The sequence below is a fragment of the Hippopotamus amphibius genome, chromosome 10 (genome assembly GCF_030028045.1).
Source record: "Hippopotamus amphibius kiboko isolate mHipAmp2 chromosome 10, mHipAmp2.hap2, whole genome shotgun sequence".
In the NCBI taxonomy this organism is placed as follows: Eukaryota; Metazoa; Chordata; class Mammalia; order Artiodactyla; family Hippopotamidae; genus Hippopotamus; species Hippopotamus amphibius.
Window position 1 is genome coordinate 30,455,505 of NC_080195.1, and position 25,290 is coordinate 30,480,794.

Consider the following 25,290-nt stretch of genomic DNA (forward strand, 5'->3'; position numbering starts at 1 on the left):
TCCTTAGGTTGGTTTCTTCCTAGGTACTTTATTCTTTTTGATGCAATGGTAAATGGCATTGTTACTTTACTTTCTTTATGATGGTTTGTTGCTAGTGTTTAGAAGTGCAACAGATTTCTGTATATTAATTTTGTATCCTACAATTTTACTGAATTCATTGATGAGAATTTTCTATGTATAGTGTCATTTTATCTGAAAAAAGTGACAGTTTTACTTCTTCTTTTCCAATTTGGATTCCTTTTATTTCTTTTTCTTGTCTGATTGCTATGGCTAGGAATTCTGTTACTGTGCTGAACAAAAGTGGTGACAGTAGGCATCTTTGTCTTGTTCCTTTTCTTAAAGGAAATGCTTTCAGCTTTTCACCTTTGAGTATGTTAGCTGTGGGCTTATCATATATGGCTTTTATTATATTGAGATGTATTCCCCCTATACCCACTTTCTGGAGAGTTTTTATCATAAATGGATGATGAATTTTGCACCCAGAAGCTTTTTCTTCACCTATTTAGATGATTATGTGATTTTTATTCTTCAATTTGTTCATGTGGCATATCATATCAGTTGAATTATGGATAACGAACCATCCTTGCAACCCTGGGATAAATCCCTCTTGATCATGGTGTTTCATCCTTTTAATGTATTGTTGGATTTTGTTTGCTAATATTTTGTCCAGGATTTTTGCATTTGTGTTTATCAGTGATATTGGCCTGTAATTTTCTTCCTTCCTTCCCTTCCTTCCCTTCCTTCCCTCCTTCCTTCCTTCCTTCCTTCCTTCCTTTCTTTCTTTCTTTCTTTCTTTCTTTCTTTCTCTCTCTCTCTCTCTCTCTTTCTTTCTTTCTTCATCTTTTTCTGGTTTTGATATCGCAAGGATGCTGACCTTGTAGAATGACTTTGGAAGCATTCCTTACTCTGCAATATTTTTAGAATAGTTTGAGAAGAATAGTTGTTAACTTTTCTCTAAATGTTTGGTCCAATTCACCTGTAAAACTATCTGGTCCTGGACTTTTGTTTCCTGGGAGTTTGAAAATCACAGTTTCAATTTCATTACTGATTATTTGTCAGTTCATATTTTCTATTTCTTCCTGGTTCAGTCTTGGCAGATTGTACATTTCTAGGAGTTTTCTCTAGGTTGTACATTTCTTCTAGGTTGTTGATTTTATTGGCTTATTAGTTGTTCTTAGTAGTCTCTTATGATCCTTGTATTTCTGTGATGTTGATTGTAACTTCTCTTTTAATTCTGAATTTATTGATTTGGACTCTCCCTCTTTTTTTCTTGATGAGTTTGGCTAAACATTTTATCAATTTGGTTTATATTTTCAAAGAACCAGCTTTTAGTTTCATTGATCTTTTCTATTTTTTTTCAGTCTCTATTTCATATATTTTTGCTCTGATCTTTATGGTTCCTTTCCCTCTACTACTTTGGGTTTTGTTTGTTCTTCTTTTTCTAGTTCCTTTAAGTGAAAGGTTAGGTTGTTTATATGAGATTTTTCTTGTTTCCATAGGTAAGCTTGTATAATTATAAACTTTCCTCTTAGAACTGTTTTTGCTGCATCCCATTGATTTTGGATGGTTATGTTTTCATTTTCATTTGTTTCCAGGTATTTTTTAAAATCTTCTCTTCGATTTTTTTCAGTGATCCATTGGATGCTTAGTAGCATATTGTCTAACCTCCACACATTTGTGTTTTTTTGCAGTTCTTCTTCCCTTATAGTCGATTTCTAGTCTCAGAGCATTGTGGTCAGAAAAGATGCTTGATATGATTTCAGTGTTTCTTAAATTTACCAAGGCTTGTTTTATGGCTTAGCATGAGATCTATCCTGGAGAATTTTCCTTGCACACCTGAAAAGAATGTGTGTTCTTCAGCTTTTGGATGGAATGTTCTATATATATGTATTAAGGCCATCTGTTCTAATATGTCTTTTAAGGCCAATATTTCCTTATTGACTTTCTGTCTAGATGATCTGTTCATTGATCTAAGTTGGATGCTAAAATTCCATACTATTATTTTGTTACTCTTGATTTCTCCCTTTATTTTTGTTGAAATTTGCTTCATGTATTTAGGTGCTCCTATGTTGGGTGCATATATATTTATAATTGTTATATCTTCTTGGATTGATCCCTAGATCATTATGTCATGTTCTTCTTTGTCTCTTCTAACAGTCTTTGTTTTAAAGTCTATTTTATCTAATATGAGTAATGATACCCAAGCTTTCTTTTAATTTTCTTTTATATGGAATACCTTTTCTATCCCCTCACTTCCAGACTGTGTGTGTCTTTGATGCTGAAATGAGTCTCTTGTAAACAGCATATATATGGGTTTGTTTTTGTATCCATTTAGCCACTCTGTGTCTTTTAGTTGAAACATTTAGTCCCTTTTCATTTAAAGTAATTATTAGTATGTATGTACTTATTAATAAGTATGTGCTTATTAATATGTGTATATACAGGGGAGTTCCCTTGTATGTAACTTGTTGCTTTTCCTGTGCTGCTTTTTATATTCTCTCTTTATGTTTAATTTTTGCCATTTTAATTATAATGTGTCTTGTATTCTTTGGGTTGATCCTTTTTGGGACTCTTTGTGATTCTTGGATTTGTATGTCTGTTTCCTTATAGTCATCTATTGGGACATGTTGTACAATGCAGGGAAAAATCCAATATTTTATAATAACTATAAATAGAGTATAACCTTTAAAAATTAGGAATCACTATACTGTACACCTGTAACTTATAAAATATTATATATCAACTATACATAAAATTTAAAAATGTTTTAAAAAGAGGAGAAAGGAAAGAAAAAGCAAGCACTTGCAATCCAATGATTAAGACTACAGTTATTTATCCTGGTTGTGGGGTTAATAAATTTTTTGTTAACCTTTAAGGACTGATGTTTTATTTTAAAAAAATTTTTTAATGGGGTTCTTTTTGACCTAATTGAACAGCATCAGTGAAAGAGTATGTCAAAACAATGTATTCCTTTTTTTTCCTTCCCTTTGAACTTAATTTTTACAGAGTATTAAAATGACCAAACCAGTGTAAGATATCCAATAAATCTATATCATTATGACTTGGTTTTGATTGCCATTCTCATGAAACTGCACATAACTGTGACATTTATTTCTTTTTAAGAGAATTTGTAGTCTGGCCAGAATGATCTTTGAAAAATGCAAATTTAAACTCCTGATGAAGTACTTTATCTAGATATTTGATCATCAGTAGATGTTATCATAAAAAGACAACCAACCAGGTATTGTGTCCCTTCCACTGGAAGTACACAATACCACCTCATAGATATTCTTACCAAAAGAAGTAGTTGAATCTCTTTTTCATTCTGTATCTAATTATCAATGTATAGCTAATATAGAGGTCATGTAACTGTCACCTGCACCTTTTGGAATGCTTGCTCTTGCATCCCTCTGCCTTGAAACCCAGCTGCCATGCTGCAAGATGCTCCAGTCACATGGAGAAGCTACATGTAGGCACTTTGGTTGACAGCTCCAGCTGAGCTCCCAGCTGGTAGTTGTCATTAGTTGTCAGCATGTGAACATGCAACTATCTTAGATATCCATCTGACACACGACTACAACTGCATGAGAGACCACAGATGAGAAGTACCTAGCTGACCCCAGTCAACTCACCAAACCAAGAGAGTTAATAATAAATGTTTTGAGGTACTAGGTTTGGAATTCATTCTTATGGACTGAATGTATCCCCTTCCCAAATTCATGTGTTAAAGCCCTCTCTCCCAATCTGATGGTATTAGGAGTTGGGGCACTTGGGCTGAAATTAGGTTTAGATGAGGTCATGAAAGTGGGGTCCCCATAAGGGGATTAGTGTTCTTTTAAGACAAGGGAGAGAGACCAGAGCTCCTTCTCTCTCTGCACCATGTGAAGACCCAGTAAGAAAGCAGCTGCCTGCAAGCCAGGAAATAGGTTCTCACCAGGAACCAAATTTCCTGACACCTTGATCTTGGACTTTCCAGCCTCCAGAATTTTAAGAAACAGATGTCTGCTGTTTAAGCACCCAGTCTGTAATTCCAGTACCTGGATGTCTGCTTCCTTTCCCAGGTTAGGGAAGTTTTCAGCTATTATGTCTTCTGATATGTTCTCTGCCCCTTTCTCTCTGTCTTCTCCTTCTGGGACTTGTATCATGCAAATGTCAGTATGCTTGATGCTGTCCCAGCAGTCTCTTAAACTGTCTCTCATTTCTTTCTCCTTTATGTTCAGCATCAGTGATTTCCACTACTCTTTCTTCCAGTTCCCTGATCTGTTCCTCTGTATCACTTAGTCTACTTTTGATTCGTTCTCGTGTGTTTTTCATTTCAATTATTGTAGTCTTCATCTGTTTGGTGGTTCTTTATATTTTCCAACTCTTTTTAAAAAACTTCTAACTTATCACTCTGTTCATCCATTCTTCTCCTGAAGAATGGATGTTCTTTGATGATCTTTTTGGTCATTACCTTAAATTCTTTCCTGGGTAGGTTGCCTATATCCACTTCACTCAGCTCTTCTGAGTTTTATCTTTGTCCTTTGGTTGGAACTTGTTCCTCTGTTACCTCATTTCACCTAACTTGCTACTTTTTATTTCTGTGTATCTGGTATTTGGTATGTTGATTATGTTTCCTGATCTTGAAGAAGTGGCCTTTTGTAGGAGACATCCTGTGTATCCCAGCAGCACATGCCCTGTTCATTGTCAGTGCTGTATGCTCTAGGGGTACTCCCTGTGTGGGCTGTGTGGGTCCTTCTGTTGTGGCAGGCTGGCTACTGTAAGTGGTTTTATAGGCCTGGCTGGTCCCTGGTCTGGTTGGTTGCCAGGCCTTGCCTTGTGTAGAAGCTGTGGGCTGCTGTTGGCAGGGCTGGTCACAAGCCAGCTGGATGTGAAACCCTGCTGAGGTCCAAAGCTAGCGCTGGCTCACTGGTGGATGGAGTTGGGGTCCAGGGAGATCCTGAAGATGTCGCTAACCCACCAGTGAGTGACACCAGCTCCCAGGGTTGTGCTGGCCCACTGACTGACAGAGCTATATCCTGGAGTCTGCCTACAGTGCCCAGGGGTTCCAGAGCTGGTGTCAGACCACTGGTGGGTGGGGCTGGATCCTGACACAGCTGGCTGCACAGTCCAGGGCGTCCTGAAGCTTGTATTGGCCTGCTAGTGGTAAGGGGGGCAGGGCCCAGCTGGTTGCAGGGCTGGTGCTGGCCTGCTGTGGGCTGGGTCCACAGGCTGTGGGGCTGCAGTTGTCCTGGGCCTCGTGTCCACCTGCTGATGGGTGAGGCTGATATTGAGTCTAGAGCAGGCTCACTAGTGGGTGGGGCCAGGGATTCTGGGGCTGGTGCCTGCCTACTTATGAGTCAAGCTGGGTCCCAGAGTCTCTGGCTGTAGAACTCTGGGGGTCCTCGGTCTAGTGCCTGTGCACCACTGTGTGAGGCCTGGTCCTGGGCACTGGTGAGCAGGGCCATAACCAGGGGTGGCTGTGGCCTTAGGGGGTTTTAAGGAAGCCTGTCTGCTGGTGGGTGAAGCTATGTCCCTGTCTAGTTATTTCCTTGCCCTGAGCTGTCCCAGTACTGGTGCCTGTGGATGTTGGGTGGGGATGGGGCTAGTCCTCGGGCTGATAGGCTCGAGGGAGGATCCACAGTGGTACTTGTTAGCACCAGTGTCCACGAGGTAGAATGAGCTTCCCAGAATGGCTGCCGTCCGTGTCTGTGTGCCCAGGGTGAACTTCTCTCTGGGAGACTCTCCAAGATCAGCAGGTGGGTCTGACCCAGACTCCATTCAAACCGCTGCTTCTGCCCTGGGTCCTGGAGTGTGTGAGACTGTGTGTGTGCTCTTTAAGAGTGGAGTCTCAATTTTCCACAGCCCTCTGATTCCCGCAAAAGTGAGCCCCATCAGTCTTCAGCCAAATGTTCTGGGGACTCATCTTCCCAGCACAGGACTCCTGGCCGGCGGTGCTGATGTGGGGCACCTCACACCTTGGGGAGCACCTCTGCAGCTGTAATTATTCTCCCATTTGTGGGCCACCCACCTGGGAGGTGTGGGTCTTGGCTGTATTGTGACTCTGCTGCTCCTACCCATTGCGTTGGGGTTCCTTCTTTATGTCTTTAGCTGTAGATCTTTTCATGTAGGTTCCAGTCTTTTTCATTTTTGGTTGTTTTGCAAATGGTTGTGTTTTTTGTGTGAGAGGAGGTGAGCTCAATATCTTTTTATTCTGCTATCTTGGGTGATCTCATTCTGTCATTTCTTATTTAATGAATGCTGTTCCTTTACTGATCTGTGGAAATCCTAAACTTTCTTTCCATGAAGTTTTGCTGTTACCTATAATTGTTAGTGTCTGAATTCATTAGTTTACTCTGGCTGTGGACATTACCTCTTACTGGCTTTTTTATTTGATTGTAAGGCCATCTTAAGCAGCAATGATTGTCTCATGAGAATTCTGCATATCCTGCTTTGTAGAATCCTCCTTGTCAAGATTATCTTATGTTTTACCCTCCTAAGTCATAAACTTTTTTTTTAACTTTTTTTTTATATTGAAGTATAGCTGATTAACAATGTTGTGATAGTTTCAGGTGCACAGCAGAGCAACTCAGCCATACATATTTATGTATCCATTCTCCCCCAAACTCCCTTGCCAGTTGTAAACTTTTGAAATGTTTGTAACCATGGAGATTTAGAATCCATAGAAAGCATGAATTAGTATCCTGAACCTGTACAGTAAAGGCTTAAGGTTCCTGTTTCTGTATGTGATGTTTTTTCCCATCCATTTCCCTAGACCATTTTAAACACTTAGGATTCCTGTGCCTCTAGGTGATCCTTTTCCATCTTACTTCTGAAGCAATTTCCCTGCAGCATCTCTAAGACTCATAATACTATCTCTGCTTAGTGGGTGGTATGGCCTTTTATGGTTTCCAAGGTTAGAGGAGGTGGTCAGCTCCAGTTTTCCAGGTGGTCTCCACTCCCTAACTGATTCCCCGACCTTTAAGATCATTCAGTTTTAATTCCTGTTTACCTTTCATGCTTTCTATTTCCTCTTTTTTCAAACTATCATTAGAAATGTCACTTCCGTCCCTTAAATTTTCATTGGCATTTTGTGTTATTTTTTCACCATTTCTCTATGTGTCAAATAGGAGGTGGAAATTACCCTGTCAGCCAGATTGTTCAGAAGTCAGCGAGGGTTTTTTAAATCACCACCCACAGTAATTTGTTTACTAGTGGGTAACACATTAGGTTAGAACCTAAAGACCAGGATCAAGCATTCAAAATCAAGCATATAGTCTGTGCTGGGAAGTGACAAATCTGTTTCCTTGCTCTTTTTTCTATAGAGAATTTGAAATTTATATTCTCTATGGACATGGTATATGGGTAAATAAGAATTTTACTTGCATACTGTAACTTAATAATCTTTTGAAATGATGCATTAGTGGTGACTAGCGGTATAAAACAGTCAACGCAGGTTACAAAATGGTCTGACATTCATTTGTTACGGAGGCACACTTTTTTTTTAAGTATCAACTTAGAAGCATTATTTTCACTTGCATTTAGGTCCACATCAGAAGGTAGCAGCCAAACAGATACTGTTAGGTAAGTAAATTAGAAAAGATTTCTTAAAATAAGAATGTGTTAAAAGAAAAAAGATGAAGAAATTGATAATCAGTGAGTAATTGCTGTGTGTTAATTGAGCAGCAACAGTTGACAATGTACTACACACACAACAGTTTCTATTAGTATTTGCCAACCTAGGAACTGGTGAGTATTTGTCTAAATAAATCAATGTCTTCTTTTCTTCTGTTTGTTAATGTATGTTGGGAGTTTATTCTGGGGAAACAAAGGAATAAATGATTGGCAAAATGTTTATGGTGCTAACTCATAAATGGGGAAGTTTACTTCTTTAACTGGAGACTCTAGAAACCCAGTATGTCTGCTCATGAGCAACTGAATGAGTGCTTACCCTGCTCATGTAGGAAGACTTTGCTGAAGAAAAAGATTGTAAAGTCGTAATAACTGTGTGTTCCATAGCCTTTCAGGATTACAAAGTACTTTTAATTAACTCTCCTTCCATTTCCTGAAAGGCGGATATGTCTGTATAACAATACAATAATTGTTTAGTTTTCTACAGCCAACAATTTTGCATGGTGTTGTTTCACCTGGGTCCCTCCATAGTACGCTTAGCAGACACACCCAACTCTACAGAGTCAGCTGTCTAGGCTGCACAACAGGGTTGTTTCATTTCTTTTATTCCAGAAGAGGTCTTCCTCTTCCACTAAAATGCCTGCTTTTCTTTTCCTTTATCTCTCTTTTGTTATTATGATCTTCTCCTTTTAGTGACATGTACGGAGTCATGAGTTACTCTCACCAAACTAAAAAAATGATTTTTGTTATTATGTCCTCTCAGTGTCAGGGAGTTACTTTAACACAGTTTTTCCTCACCTTGGACTTATGTCTTACTATACTCTGTTATTGTAGAGGATAACACTGTGTAGCCAGCATGTAGCAGAGTTCTTGGTTTATGGTAAGTGCTTGATAAATATTTGTTGAATGAATGAATGATTACTTAATCTTTTCCACACACATACACACAGGCAGCCAGACAGAAAAAATCCACAAACACAAAGGTACTTAGACAAATACACACACACACTCTATATATCTATAATGTTATAACTGCCCCAATTTCTCCCTCTCTTATTATATTATCTTTCATCCTGAAACCTTGTCAACATAATTCATGGCTCCCAGAATATTAGTTCACCTACATTGAATGAGGGATGGTAGCATCACCCATAGTAAATGTACATTTCAACTAGCGTAGTATACTTCGGAATGTTAATACGTTGGTCTAGCCTTCAGGCTTGGTGTACACCAGGGGAACATTTTTAGGACAATTTTGTTCATTTAGATTTAAAGAATGCACTTGACTCTAATGCTATGTTTTACTAATATAACATCCGCTATCATTTTCAGGTCATTATTTTTGGAATAATCTTTTTCTGGTGGAAAGTCAGTGGGAAAGACTGATTTGAGGTCAAAGAATGTAGGGAGGTGAGATGAATTCCAGTATAGGTTATATTAATACTACTTTAGTACATTTAAGTTTTTAAATATCTAAATTCAATCAATATTTTAGTATTTTTCTAAACAACAGAAGGATACTAGATCATTTAACAACAAACTCCAATCATTAATCTCTCACATGATGTCTTTTGACTCTTCTTCTGTTTTGTTTTTTACCTACACACCTCCCCCTTCATTTGTCAGTTATTAGTATTATTATCATTTTATATTAAATGAATACTTACTAGGGTTTAACAACATATTTACCAATTGCTTTGTTCACTATTCATTCTTTTTTTAAATGGTATTTAACCCTGGATTTTATTTTATTTTTTTTATTTTTATTTTTTTGGCGGTACCATATGGCTTGTGGGATCTTAGCTCCCCAACCAAGGATTGAACCCGGGCCACAGCAGTGAAAGCGCTGAGTCCTAACCACTGGACCACCAGGGAACTCCCACTATTCATTCTTGAGTCCTTTTTTTTTTGTCGTTTTGATTTCGATTTACTTTTTCCTGAAGGACAACCCTTTTGGTTAGTGTCTGTGATTGTAAGCATTTGATGTTAAATGTCTGAAGATGTCTTTTCCACACCCATCTTTGAAAGGCAACTTAGATGGTTACAGACTTGTGGTTGAGAGTCACTTTCTACAGCTCTTTTAAAGTATTGTGTTGCTGTAATGTGACATTTACTAGCATTAATTTATTTATTCCCTTTCAATTAATGTGTTTACTCTAAGTGACATCTAAGATTTCCTCTTTGTCCTGAATGTTTTATTATTTTATTATGATATATTCTGATAGAATTTGTTTTTATTTATGCTGCTCTGGATTCCGTATAGTCTTTAGATACCACCACTCAGATCATTAATGCTGGGAAAAAATTGGTGATTATCTCTTTAATTATTGCCTCTTTTCCATTCTTTACCTTTTCTACATCTGAAATGACTACATGAGGATGAGTCAAAAATTATCCGCACTCCAGTTATATTAAAGCTTCTGTTGGCCGCACTGTCTTATCAGCACTTTCTGTTCAGGGCTAATATCTCACCAGTCACTGCTGTGCAGGTGTGAATGTGTTACATCAGTTCATTTGTAACTATGGTGTGAGCAAAAATGGATGCCCCAGTTGTGATTTGCACGAAAGAAGAGCAGCGTGCAGTGATTCAGTTTTTGTGGTCTGAGGGTGTACCTGGTGCCATAATTTATCAAAGACTTTGTGCACAGTATGGAGAAAGTGTTTTGTCTCAAAGAAGTGTGTATGAATGGATAGAGAAGTTCAAGGAAGGTCACACAAGTGTTACGCATCAAGAAGGAGCTGGACATCTGTCCACGTCCAAGGCTGATGACAACATTGAGCATACACGTGAAATGATTCTGTGGAGTAGACGAGTGACAGTGGATTATGTGGCAAATTATCTGCAAATCAGCCATGGCTCTGCCTATGAAATAAGCCACAACAGACTTAGGTTTTGAAAAATTTGTGTGAGATGGGTACCAAAACAACTCACAGAAGATTATAAACAGAAGCGTTTTGGAAATCTGCAAACAAAATTTGGACCAGTACTCTAAGATAGGTGAAAGTTTCTTAAAGAGAATCATTACTGGTGATGAGACATGGATTCATCACTACGAGCCTGAGAGTAAACGGCAGAGTATGGAATGGAAACATCCTCAATCACCGACCAAGAAAAAATTCAAAAGTCAACCATCAGCTGGAAGATTGATGCTTACAGTTTTCTGGGATTCTCAAGGGCCAGTATTGGAACATTATCAGGAAAAAGATTCAACAATCAAAAGTGCTCATTACAGTGAGATGCTTATTGAAGAGCTGAAGCCTGAACTTCGGATTAAATGCAGAGGACTGCTAGCCAAGGGCATTGTGATCTTGCATGACAATGCATGTCTGCACACTTGCACACTTCTGCCCACACTGTCGACACTCTGCAAAAACTTCGTTTTGAGGTTTAAAGCATCCACCCTATAGTCCTGATCTTGCTCCATTGGACTTGCACCTGTTTGGTTCCCTGAAAGCAGCCCTAAGAGGACAAAGATTCACTTCTGGTGAAGACGTGATGACAGTGGTATGTTCGTGGCTCGCAGCTCAGCTTAAAACATTTTTTAATGAGGAAATATGAAAGCTTGTTGACAGATGGATAGAATGTATTGAAAAGCAAGGAGATTATGTTGAAAAATGATGTACTTGTCTTTTCTAAAAGTTAATTAAAATAAATTCTACAGCCAGAGTGCAGATAATTTTTGACTCACCCTCATATTTGGGAGAGTATTCTCACTTTATGCTGTAGAGTTCTTAACCAGGCTGTTCATATACTGTGCTTTTTCATGTCTCTATCTGGCATTGATTTCCTCATATTAGTGTTCAAATCACCCATTCTCTTTAACAGCTCTCTTTTTTGTTTCTTTGTTTTTGCCTTACTTCTGTCTTGATCTCTGTGGAGATCCTAAACATTTCTATGAAAGATTTTTATATTATCTGTTGATCTTAATATATGAATTTTTTGTTCTGCTGTACTGTGGCTGTGGGCACTTAACATACAGAGGTTTGTAATGGAGACTTGTAAGCTCGCCTTCAGGGGCAATGATTGTTCTCTTGGGAATTATGCACACCCGGAGCTGTAGAGGCATTCGCTAGGAAGAGGGGAATGCTTCAGCTTTGCTTGTCTTGAGGCATGAACATTTTAATATTTTCTATGCTGGTTCAAATTTGTGGGTAATGAAATTAAGAAATTGTGGTCCTGCCCCTATGCAGGTCTGAGGTCTTGCACCTCTAGGTAATCCTTTTCCATCCGCATGGCTGAGACAATTTGCCTATTGCATTCCCAGTGGCCATAGCTTTTGTTAACTCCATCCAACACTACCAGGCTTGGGCTTCACTCTAGCTTCCTAACATCTAAATATCTGTACCCTAAACTCCTACCAAGATAGGATTATTAAAATCATATCCCTTAGGGTACAAGTAACTCAGATTCCCTTGTAGTCATTCGGCTTTTGCTCCTGTTTTCTCTCTGAATTTCTAGTCTCTTCATTTTTTACTGATAAAGAGCCTTTTCTGGTTGTCAATCTCAGTTCAGTATTATATTTTTGTGCTATTATCTTCAGCTTTTCTGCAGAGTAGAAACAGGAAGCTTTTCCTTGTGGAATGGAAAGGGGAAGTTATTCTGTCAGTTAAGGCTACTGGTTTGTGCAGAAGTAAATGTGAATTTTAATTTACAAAATGCAGCAACTTACTTGTCAGCAAATAAAAAGCTAACTTGTAACTGGAAGGTCAAATTTAGGCATTCAGAATCAAACTTATATACTGTGCTTAGAAGTGGTAAAGAAAAATTGCATCTCTGCTGTCTTGATACATTTCCCCACTGGAGGATTTAAATTTTGCATGCCCTATATGTTGCGCTTGGTGTTGGGTGGATAAGAATGCTACTTATTTGCATGCCCCAGGTGTTAAAAGAGTTTGTTTTGGTATAAAATGGCTTGATCTTCATTCTTAAAGTAGGCAGGTTTCTTAATATTAACTTTTAGGCATTTTTATTTTTATTTAGATTGAAGTCAGAAAGTGGTGCCCAAACAAATACCAGCAGGTAAGCAACTTAAGAAATATTTCCTATAAGTAAGTATATGTTGAAAATAAGAATGAACAAATAATTGCTTAATATTTTTTAAGCAGCCACAATTGGTGAAGTACTGCACTAAAAGCAGCTTATTAATATTTTCCATTCTGGGAATGAGTATTAATTAACTCAGCCTTTTCTTCAGTTTATTAAATTTTTACTGATTGCCTACTTTTTTGATACATAGGAAAAAACTAGTTAAGTCTAATAGGAGACAAGATATTTATAGTTATTTTGTGAAACTAACTCATAATCAGAGCATTTTTGCATGTTTGTGATGAAATACACAAAGGGAAATATTACCTTTTTCTTTAGATTACATTTATACTCACAAACTCAATATGAGCAACAGAGTGAATTAGTACCCCAATTAGGAGGAGTTGATCTGAGAGACAGTTATCATAAACACACTAAAATTCTACATTTTCCAGTCCAACAGCCCACATTTATGTTCATAAGGGTTCTCTGAGTTTTCATTTTCCCATGTGGCCTTGTGATCCTTCTGAAGTCATCAAGTATTTACTGATCTGCTAATCCTCTTTTCTTCCTTGTAGAGTTTTGGTTTTCTTGTACTGCCTGACATTTTTCCTTAAAGTGTCTTCTTTTAGTTACATTCAATCCACTGATATTCCAGAATATTCTTTATACCACAGGTTAAGTTCTCAGGCTACACCACCACATTTATAGTTTCTGTCCTCCCTAATAAAGTCACCCCCTCCATTCAGGAAGCTGTTGACATTTCTATATCCTTTATTCTGTTGTTTTAGGATGTCTCCTAACATAGTTACCCTTTTATAGATGTTACTTTCTCCAAAACTAAGTATGAAGAAAAAGGCTGATTTTCTTTGTTGCCTCTACTCTGTCACCGTTACCCAGGGATTTGTGATAGAGTGCTCAAGCACTAACACTTCCAGACTTCTGATTGCCTAAAGCATTATTGCTTTGCCAGTAAAGTCTGAAGTTGCTTGAGGATAATGGCCATGTGTATTTTACTAACCAATTTGTAGTTAGCACCTAGCAGAGTAAATGCTCAATAAATGCTTGCTTACTGAATGAACATCACATACATCTTCAACTTTACATACACACATAATCAATGTTGTAACTACTCTAATTGTCCCCTCACACTGTCATTGTAGAGTATGTCATTTGCACAGTCATCCTCTTCTAGAAGTGATGTTCAAGACTGGGATACCAAATTGTACACTCTAAATATATGCAGTTTATTGTAAAAAATAAAAAAATAAAAAGTTAAAAAATAAAAAAGAGTGAGGCATAGTCATTATTCATAGGACGATATACGAGGGTGAGTCAAAAATTATCTGCACTCTGGCTGTAGACTTTATTTTAATTAACTTTTAGAAAAGATAAATATATCATTTTTCAACACAATCTCCTTGCTTTTCAATACACTTTGTCCATCTGTCAACAAGCTTTCATATTCCCTCATTAAAAAATGTTTTAGGCTGAACTGCGAGCCACGAATGTACTGCTGTCTACACTTCTTCATCAGAAGTGAATCCGGCTCCTTCTTGAATGGCTAACATTTGTGTGACCTTCCTTGAACTTCTCTATCCATTCATACACACTTCTTTGCCACAAAACACTTTCTCCATACTGCATACAAAGTCTTTGATAAATAACGGCACCAGGTACACCCTCAGACCACAAAAAATGAATCACTGCACGCTGCTCTTCTTTCTTGCAAATCACAAGTGGGGCATCCATTTTTGCTCGCACCATAGTTACAAATGAACTGATGTAACACATTCACACCTGCACAGCAGTGACTGGGGAGACAGTAGCCTTGAACGGAAAGTGCTGGTAAGACAATGCGGCCAACAGAAGCTTTAATATAACCGGAGTGCGGATAATTTTTGACTCAGCCTTGTGTACTGCATTTGAAGAGTGTAATCTGGAGTGTTAACCCATATGTCTAGCTTGTGTTTAGCATATACCAAAAGAGCATTCTCAGATTATTCTTTCTGTTAAATTTGATAAGCCAGGCAGACATAGTTGCTCTGCTTTACTGTTACAGCACCCATTATATTTTCCTTTTTCCCGTTTTAAAAAACCTGAAAACCAGAGGGAGATGTTGGTAGAACCAGCTCCTTGGGTAAACACTACTGTTGCCGTAAACACTACTGTTGCCGTGAAGTCTATCTGGGGGTGCGGATTCGTGATCTCTGGAAGAAAAGAATTCCTCTTGGGATCAATAACAAGCCGCTGCTCAGGTTTAAGTAGCAGAGTAACAGTTTATTAGGGAGAGAAAGTACAGTAGCTTCTGGCTCAGACACCAGAAGGGGGTGGACCATGATGGAGTCGTACATGTGTCTTATATGCCCTGAAAATAGAGTTAATCATAACGCCCACCTAGTTACCTCTAACCATAGGAATTTACAACAGCAACGGATTGATTACTAAAAACAATGACTTTAGCTCAAGGATTAAGGATTGATCATCCCTGGGAGGGTCATGATATGCATCAGAATTTAAAATTTCTTGGCTCAGCCCTTAGCTTACAATCAGGATTACAAAATGGAGTTGCAAGAATCAATCTTAAAGAAAGAAGGAGTTTTAAGCTTTAAATCACATTCTCAAGTCTTCCACCCTTCCCCTGGCAGGTCAGGCCCAGGAGCTCTCACTGAAACTCTCACTACCATGAGGAAAAATTTTTTAAGCCAGAAATCCAATGGCTTATATATTCAATAGACACACAAATCTAGATATACAAATCCCTTTATTGCTTTGGGGGAAAACTAACTATATTAAATAGTGGAATTTCATGGTCAAAGTAGTAGGAAAAATCTACAAGTTTTGAAGATATAAAATAGCAGAGGTAGGGAAAGGATAGGAAGGGTGAAATTATGCCACTCTTATCACTGAATTCTCAGCAATAAGAAATCTGTGGGTATAAAAATGGAAAAGAGGCTCAAGAATTTGATTTTGACTTTTGGTAGTAATGGGTATAAAAAATAGAAATGTGGCAGATATTTCTTTTTTACCACAATTTTGAAGGGAAAGAGGAAACTTCCATAAAGAATATGTCTTTGTCACACTGTATTGTATCAAACTAAAAGCATTACTTTCTTATTTATTTAGCTCCAAGTCACAGAAGAGCAGTGAAACACTTAACAGTAGGTAAATATATGAGGAAATATCTCTTAAAATAAACATGCTTTAAATTAAAATGAAATTTATAATCCACAACTGATTCCTAAATAGTTATTAGTTAGATGAATTGATAAAGTACTGCACCAAAAATAATGTATTAATCTTAACTAATCTTGTTATTAATGAGTATTCAAATCATTTAAAAAAGACTTTTAGTCTTTTTTCTTCAGTTTAGTAAAATTCTCTTAAGTTTGTTGGGAACATGCTCTTGTGGACAGAATTAGAGTTGACTCTAATAGTATATATGATATGGAAATTAGTCTATAAAATGAATTCCTAATCAAGCCACTATCCATTAGGCACTGTAGGCAAAATGCTTAAGGCCTATGAGTTTCCAAGTGCCGAAACCAAAACACTGTTTACAGTATGAAAAAATAAAAAATGATTGGCTCCAAGATATGGAAAAAGCAAAATTGATATGCATTTAAATTTTTAAAAAAATACAAAGATTTAACTTATATTCAAGAACATTTCATAGCATGTGGAAAAAAAATTGGATTTTCTTATTTGCAGGTACTTCTGATTAAATATAATGGTTCCCCAGGAATCACAATTGCTAGTAAATAAGTTACTCACAGCTGAATAATTTCTCAAGCAAAATTGTAAAAATTCTTCCTAGAATTCTTTTTTTTTGCAATATGAATTTTTCACTCGGCCGTATGCCAACTATGTTTTGCAGTGGAAGGTAATTTATTTGCTTTCAGTACCTAAGCACATGTGCCTTTGTTCTCTTTTACAGTACCTAATAATTCCTTCAGAAGGCAATGGATATTACTGGGGATCTCACTGAGAAATGAAAAATTGGCCTTTTTTCCCCTGGTCACAGCTGAAGGAAACAATAAACCAAGATGGACCAATTTGCAGGAGCGTCTGTTTTTATTTCTTCCTCCACCCCTGAGGCACAGTTCTGCCATTTCAGGGCCTTTGACTGAAGATAGTCTCAACTGCTGCAGACTCCCTGAGCTCTCCTCCACAGCCCTCCCCACCACCCACTTGGATTTACTTCCTGGGGTCCCAGATGCTGGGGGTCTGCATCAACTGCTCTTACTCAGGAAAGGATCTGGGTGCGGACTGTGTTCCTTCTCCTGGTCCTTCTTACTGGACTTGGCTGGCTGCGTGCTGATCTCAGTTTATACAGACATTTGCCCACCTCACCCTCCCCACAACCACAGAACCAGGGCTTCTGAGGGAAGCTGTGCTTGTTCTGGGGACTGTGCTTTACCTTCCAGGCCTGCTCACCACCTTTTCTTGCCTCTCGGTTGGGTGACCTGCAGGGTGAATCCCAGAAGACAGAAGGACCCAGAGAGCTTGGGCTTCAGTCTCAGGGGCAAAGATTAATCCCTTATCAGAGTTTGGTATGAAGATTGGTAAATCGAGTTAGGAAAAATATCTCTCATTTTCCATTTTCTAAAAGAGTGTATAAAATTGTTTTGTTTTTCAGTTAACTATTTGGCAAAATTCATCAATGAAGCTAGAGTTTTCTTTGTGGGAAGATTTTAAATTATGGATTCAATTTCTTCAACAAGTAGAGGACTATTTAGATTTTCCATTTATTCTTGTGATATTTTTTTCAGAAGTTGTAATTTTAAACGAGTTTATTTCATTTAATGGTCAATCTTTTGACATAAATTTGTCCATAATATCCTTTTCAATGTCTATAGCATCTAAAGTTATGTCCCCTCTTTCATTCCTGACCATGGTGATACTTTATTGCATCTCTGTTTTCTGTTTCATTGATTTATGCCTTTTTAAATTTGCTCGTTTCCTAGCTTCTTGAGGTGAAAGTTTAGGTCATTGATTTTAAACCTTTTTCTAATTCATTTAAAGATATGTATTTGCTCTATGAATCTCTTTAGCTGCATTTCACAAATTTTCATGTGTTGGTTTTCATTATTCTTCAGGTCAAAATATTTTCTAATTTTCATTTTGATCTCAGGATTATGGGTTATTTAGAAGTGTGTTGTTTCATTTCCAAATATTGGATATTTTCATTTTCATCTCTTCTTATTGATTTTTAGTTAATTCAGTCACGGTCAGAGAACATACTTGCATAATTTCAATACTCTGAAATTACTGTTTTGCTTATGATCCATCCTGTGGTCTATTTTGGTGAATGTTCCATGTGCACTAAAAATGTGCATTTTGTAGTTTTCAAATATATAAATGTCAAATTAGGCTTATTAACACTCTTCTTAAACTCTTCTTAATTTTTTCCCCTTATTCTGTCATTTCTTGAGGGAGTTGTGTTAAAATTGCCAATTATTTTTGTTGACATGTCATTCATTTTAGGTATATTATTTGTGTTTCATGTATCTTGAAATTATATTTTAGTGCATGTATCTTTAGGACTATGTTTTCCTAACCCTTTTTCATTATACATTTCACTTTTTCATCTCTAATAATACTCTTTGGCTTGAATTCTACCTTTTCTGATATTAATATAGCATGCCAGCTTTTTTATAGTCAGTCACTGCATGGGATATCTTTCTCCATCCTTTTACTTCCAATGTATCTTTTTTACGTTTAACATGTGTCTGACATAAACAACATACAGTTATATCTTGTACTTTAAAAAAAAATCCAGTCAGTGTTTTTAAATTGGTGTGTTAAAAGCATTTACATTTAGTATAACTTATGATACTGTTGGTTTTAAGTCTATCATTTTGTTCTCTATTTGTCCCACATTTCTTTTCTTTTGTTTTTTTTTCCCCCTGTTTTTCTTTTAGGTTAATTGAGCAGTAGTCTACTTTTTATTCTCTATGTTTTTTTAGCTTTTTTACGTCATCAACATTTTTGGGTAGCTCTTCCAGAGGCTACAATAGCTATCCTTAATTCATCACAATCCACCTTAAATTAGTATTTTCCTATTTAACAAACAACAAAAGAACTTTACAACAGCATGATTCCTATGACCTCCTCCTGCCCTTGGTGCTTCTACATTTAATTCTACATGTTTTATAAATTCCATCTATACCTTGCTTTCATTTTCACCTGAAATAGTGTTTTCAAAAACTTTAAATGGCTTTTGATATTTACCCACATGTTTATCCTTTCTGTTGTTCTTCATTTCTTCTTATAATCTTATGCTCTCATACGGGATCACTTCCCTCAGCTTGACTAACTTTCTCTAGTATTACAGTGTGCTTTTGGTGGCAACAATTTCTTTCATCTTTTTTTTTTCTGCTTGAAAAGTTTTTATTTTCATTGCAAGTGAGATATAATTATTGCACATAGAGAATTCTGAATTGCCTTTTTCCCCCTTTCAGCATTGTTTAATCTGTTATCTTTTGGATATCATGATTTTTGATGAGAATTCAGTTATTATTCTTTTGGATATACTGGATTGTAATGTGTCTCCTCACACACCCAGGTACTCCTGAGATATTTTTCCATGTCTTTGGTTTCTGGAAGTTTGATCATGATGTGCTTAAGGGTGTTTTTCTTTGAATTTACCCTAATTTGTATTTAATTAACTTCTTGGATCTAACTTCTTGGATCTATTGCTTAATATCTTTCAACAATTTTGGAAATTCTCAGCCATTAAGTATATCTTCAGATCTTTCTTTTGACCCATTCTCTTTTTCTCTTAAGGAACTCCAGTTACATATTATCCTGATTATTAGATACTGTCTCATAATTCTCTGAAGTTCTGTTTTGTTTTTTAAATTTTTTTCCCCATTTTAATTCAGTTTGGATAATTTCTGATGCCCTATCTTAAGCTCACTGATTCCTTCTTCTGCTGTGTTCAATCTACTGTAAGATCATCCAATGATTTTTTTTTTTTAAGTCCTAGAATTTCCATTTGGTTCTTCTTTCAGTTTCCCTTCTTCTGTTGACATTATTGATTTTTAAATTCTTTTTGTCTGTTTTGTTCTTCAAATCCTGTAACATGTTTATAATAGTTATTTTAAAGTTCTGATCTGCTAAATCAAATACTCCCATTTTAATGTGCTTGATACATGCCCTTGGATGTGTGTTGTTTTATGTGTGTTTTTATCATGATATTGTCCTACATATTTGGTCCCTTCTTTTTTACTATTTTCAGTCAGTACTGATGTTTGTAATATTTAATCCATGTGTGTGTATACATGTTACATATAAAATGCATTATTTATAATATTTATAAATATATATATTTATAAAACATTTCATTCCATTTAACTGCTACATAGTATTTCATAATGTGCATCTATTAAACTTTTTCTCCATTGTCTGTAGTGATTAATAGGTAAGTAACTTACAGCTCCCACTATCACAGATAGTACTGCTGACAGGCTTGTATCTGTTCCTGACAGGTCTTTGCAAGAGTTTCTCTGAAGTGGTTTTTTTTGTGGTTTTTTTTTTTTTTTGGTTTTAGAAGGTAAATAAAATAATTAATTCTCTTAAAATATAATTTTCTGACTGACATTCCTAAATCCTACATGTACATTGTTTCCTAACAGCGGATTTTCAAGAGACAATCAATAAAAAGACAATTCAGGTCATTCTTAAATTACATGAGCATATACTTCTTAAAGATTAGATTAGGATTTTCGGTATTTATATACACATTGTATGGAGAGATGGCTATTGAAAACAAAACAAAATAAAATAAAATAAAACCAAAGGTGCAAATGAAGTCTCACTCCTGAGGGAAGTAAAGCTCTTTCTGAATCAGACAGGAAAGTGAGAAACGGACTCAGCCGTGCCGCGTCTCCACCCGCGACCGTCCGAGAGCAGCCTCTATGGTCGTGCCTAAGATGCCTCCTCTTGCAAACGACCCTTCAGACACATTCAAAAACGTCTCACTGAGACCTAAATTAGGGTTTTAAGATTTGGTCATTTCATGGGAAAAGCTGGTTGTGATCTGCAAATGATTATTTCTCAATCCCTGGCTCTCGTTTTGTTATTTTACTCCTTGTAAACGCAAAACTTAAATTTCATCTCAGAAAAACATAGCACACACAGTCAAATAAATAACGTCGATAAGAGAACATTCCTCTGGGCAGTTACAAACACTCAGGGTGCGGATGCTTGGTGGTCACCATTCCAAGTCCCTCTCTCGAGGCCCTGCTCTGGCCGTGTCGCTCTGTGTCTTCTCTGGGGTTGGCGTGATCTTCCGGGGGGGAGGGGCTGGCGGGGTCCCCCTGAGTCCACGAGGACAGTGACTCATGCACAGTGACTGCGTGAGCCTCCATCTGGCGCTGCAGGCTGTCCATCTCCTGCTTGAGTTGCTGGAGGCAGCTGTTGAGGTTCTTGAGAGGCTCCTTGCTCACAGCAGGCAGGGGCCGCAGCAGCTCCTCCAGCAGCGAGGCCGGGACGGGGCAGTCGGGAATCTTCACTGGTGTCACGGGGCTGGAAGAGCTGGCTTCTCCCTTCGGCTCCTTTCTCATCTTGGCGGCTCCCCGCCGCAGGTCCAGCTTCAGCTGCTGGTTCTGCTGCAGCAGTGTCTTCATGTTGTTCTTCAGTTCTGACACTTTCGCTTGAAGCATGAATTTATCTTTCTGGGTCATGGACAGATCTTCCCGCACCATCTCCAGCTCAGATTTAATATTCTGCAATGACTGTTGCATTCCGTCCAGCTCCTGTTTACCCTGCTGCTCAGTCAAGTCCAGCTGCTGCTTCAGGGACTGGATTTCTCTCTCTTTCTGATCCACCTCCCATTTGAGATTTTCCATCTCTTGATTTCCTACAGGCTCTTTGCTCAGCTGCTCGTCCAGCTGCTTCTGCAGGAGCTGGAGCTGGGTCCGGGCCTCCACCAGCTCTGCCTGGAACTGTGCTATTTCCTGGGAACGTTTCCCCTCCTGAACCTGCAGCCCGTCAGCCTCAGCCTGCAGCCTCTGCACCTCCTGCTCCTTGGCCTGCAGCTCCTTCTTCACCTCGCTCAGCTCTAAGGTGGCGGCCTTAAAGTGGCGGTGGTTGTGGCCCGCTTCCGCCTTGGTGGTAGCAATCTGCTCCTCGAGGCCATGCACCGTCATCTGGAAACTTCTGCAGCGCAGCCTGCAAGGCCTGGACAAGCTGCTTCATCTGGTGGTCCTCCTCCTCTTTGCGCTGCAAGACTGCCTGCACCTGCAGGTTCAGCTGAACCAGGTCTGCCTCCCTCTTGGCTAACGCCGTCTCTAAGATGCTGTTGTGTTCCCTCAAGGCTGCATTGGACTGTCCGAGGCCCGTAAGCATCCCTCTCTCATGCTCTGATTCCAGAGCCAACTTCTTATTTGACTCCTCAAGGCGCTTTATCTTCCTCTTGAAGCCTCTGGACTCTTGAAGCTCGTCCTCTAGCTCCAGCACCTTCTCCCGCTGCTCCTCCAGCTCCTGGCCAGTCAGCGCGATGACCTCCTGGAGCTCCCTCTCCAGCATCATCTTGCTGTGGCTGACGGCCTGCAGTTCCGCCTCCAGGGCCTGGACGCGCTCGTGCAGGGCAAGGTCGCTGCTGCCGTCAGCCGCCCGGGCTCTCAGCTGGCTCAGCTCGGCCTCAGCCGCCTCCTTGGCCGTGAGGGCCTCCTGCAGGCGGCGGCTAAGGATGCCCACAGCGTTCTCACAGGCATTATGCTTGGTCTTCATCTCCTTCTGTGCACTGCTCAGATCCGAGCCCAGCCGCTTCATCTTCTGCTTCTGTTCAGTGATGGCCCTGGTGGTTTCTTGCTGCAGCTCCTCCATTTGTTTCTTGAGCACCTCGTTGGCCTCCGTGAAAGCAACCATCTGCTCTTTATCAAACTGCAAAGACTGCAAGCGCGTCTCCCTCTCGTCCCGCTCCCTCTGCATGGACTGGAGGTGCCCTTTCAGACCTGCCACCTGCTGACAGGCCTGTGACACCTCCTTCTGCAGACGCGAGCACTCCACCTCCACGGACCTCTTCTCCCCCTGCAGCTCGATGAGCTCCTGCTGCAGCTCCTTCACCTCCAAGACCAGCCTCTTCTTCATGGCCTTCAGCTCATTGGTGAGCTGGTCTTTGGAGGTAGTGTCCCAGCAGTAGGCCTCCACCATCACCTTTTGTTGAAGAAACTGTTCCTTCACTTTCTGCGTCTGCTTGTTCAGGGAGGCAGCTTCTCGCTGCAGGTGCTCCACCTGGCTGGACTTGACGGCTAATTCCTGTCTCAATTGCTCTAAAGTTTCTGACGTGTCCTGGGCCCCCCTTCCAGGCGTTTTGCCCCTCTATCAAATTCTTCCCTGCCACTCTGGGCTGCCTGCAGAGCCACCTCCAAGATGATCTTCTCATTCTGCAGGAAATGGATGGTATCGTCTCTGGAGGTGGCCTCCCCCTGCAGCTTGTCCAGCCTGGCCTGCAGTTCGTCGTAGTGCACCTGCAGGTCCCCCAGGGCTTGCTCCCTGCTCTGCAATGTTTCCTGTGTTGAGGTGAACTGCTTCAGAAGGTCCAGGTGCTCCTGCTGCAAAGCCTCAAGCTGCTGGTCTCGCTGATGCAAAGTCAACTTCACTTGCTCCAGCTGTTGCTCCAGGGCCGCCGCTGAGGCCACCATCTTCTGCAGTTGCTCCTTCTCGTCTTCAAACTCCTCCAGCCTCCTCTGCAGGTCCTCCTCCACCATTGTCTTCGCCTCTTGAATCTGCACAAAGGCAGCTTCCTGGTCCAACATGTCAGCCTCAATGCCGTGGAGCTGGGCAGCAATGCGCTCCTTCTCCTTGATGGACCTCTGCTGGGTCTCCGTTAGCTGGTGGGACAGGGACACATTCTCAAGCTTCAGGTGCTCCAGGAGGCCCACCTGGCTCATCTGTCCAACCTGGATGTGGGCCATCTCACCCTGCAGCCTGACCCGGGCCTCCTGGGCCAGGGCGAGCTGCTGCTGGTACCACTGCCGGACACTCTGCAGGGACGCGATCTCGGCCTGGGATGCCTTCAGCTTGCTGGTCAGCGTCACGCGCCCCAGCTGCACCTGCTGCAGCTGGCTCTGCAAGGCTGTCATCTGCTGCCACAGGTCGTGCACTGTGTTGTCCTTACTGAGGATGCTCCGCTGCATCTCCTCCACCTTGGCCATGAGTCTCTGGTACTGCTCCTTGGCCACCTGCAGGTCGCTGTTGGAGGATGCCAGGCTGGCATTCTTGGCTTCCAGCATGTTCTGCAGGTCAGTCATTGCCTGCTCAAGGTCCCAGCAAGACTGCTTTAAGGTGTCCACCTCTGAGCTGAGCCAGTCCTGCCTCTGCTGGCTGCTGTGGCTGTGCTCCAGTTGCGCCTGCAGCCTCGTGTGCAGGGCGGCCAGCTGCACCTGCAGCTCTGCCTTTTCTTTAAGTGCCTGACTAGCCTCTAATGATAAAGCTTCCAGCTGTCCTTCGAGTCTCATTTTTTCTTTAAGAACTTGCAACATTTCATCATGAGTTTCAGCCACAGAGCTTTCCACCGACACACTGCTGCAGATGCTGTCGGTCTGGCTCCGCACCTCCCCATTTACCTCCTGCCTCTGCTCTTGGTGCTCGGCTGCCACAGCCTGGAGGACATCCGAGATGGAGGGGAACTGGCCCAGGGCACTGGCCGCTGACCACATAGGGGGTCTCGCGCGAGCCCGCAGCGTTCACCTGAAGGCCGGGCGTCCCACGGGCAGAGACACTGCTGTAGGAGGAGCTGTCGCTTTCTGTCCCATCGGCCTCAGACACGTTGTCTCCCGTGAGGGATGCGTTCTCCAGGCAGTCGTCAGCCTCGGGACACAGGCTGAGCTCAGACACCACTGACGTCCCGCTGCCACGGTTCTGCTTCAGGGAGTCCCTGGCAGAGTCCAGGGCCGCACCATTTCCACCAGAATTCCGAACGTCTGAATCTTCAGTTCTGTAATCAGCCAGAGACCGAATTTTGCTTGATTTGGAACTTTTTTTCTCCTTAGGATGTGCCAGGAGCCCTAAGCTGCCCACCTTCGGGCCCCGAGGGACACTGGTGCGCAGGAAGGAATATTCTTTTGTCATAGTCACGGCACTGGCCCTCGGTAAGGTTTCTGGGTTCAACATGAGTTCAGGATCAAGTGTGCTAAAAAGTCTTGTTTTAGTTACAGGTTGACTGGATCTTTCCTGCTGCCACTTCACCTGGTACTGTTTGAGCTGTTCTTCAAACCGTTTCCGGGCCTGAAGTCGGACCTGCTCCTCCTTCTCCAGGGGCAGCGAAGCCTCTGTTGAGCCTGCAGAGGCTTCAGGACCCGCTGATGGCGCAGGGTCTCGGAACTGTGGCGCTGGCCCATTCGGACAGGTGTCCCCTTGGCTTCCTCCTTCACCTGAAGCTCTGTTTACCTCAACACCGGCACACTAGGCTTCATCCCACTGGTCCAGCGACGCCAGGGAGGCAGGGGGCTTTGGGGGGGCCTCGGGGCAAGCCGAGATGCCACTGCCGGATCTGTACTCCAACAGGCCCTCCTGCACAGCTGCCGCACCGTCCATGGCCAGGGTGATACGGGCTGGGCTGACAATTGGGGGCTGCAAGTGAACTGTGAGCGAGTTTGGTTTCTGCCATTAGCAACAGCCAAGACCTCCTGCAACGGACCACA

The 25,290-nt window shown here is 40.6% G+C and overlaps 2 protein-coding genes across 2 annotated transcripts in view; one reads left to right on the forward strand and one right to left on the reverse strand.

The window, feature by feature from the left end:
- ADAM32 (ADAM metallopeptidase domain 32) overlaps positions 1–17,173 on the forward strand; it is a 155,617-nt gene extending 138,444 nt beyond the window's left edge. The window contains 4 exon segments of the mRNA XM_057696399.1: positions 7,525–7,563; positions 12,593–12,631; positions 15,764–15,802; positions 16,575–17,173. Coding sequence (XP_057552382.1) covers positions 7,525–7,563; positions 12,593–12,631; positions 15,764–15,802; positions 16,575–17,173 — 716 coding nt within the window.
- Positions 17,174–20,823: 3,650 nt separating this feature from the next.
- Positions 20,824–25,183, reverse strand: LOC130830197 (golgin subfamily A member 3-like). Its single transcript, XM_057697248.1, is given in 4 exon segments — positions 20,824–21,798; positions 21,800–22,947; positions 22,950–24,298; positions 24,300–25,183. Coding segments are annotated over 4 exon segments (4,356 nt in total).
- Between the last annotated feature and the right edge of the window lie 107 nt (positions 25,184–25,290).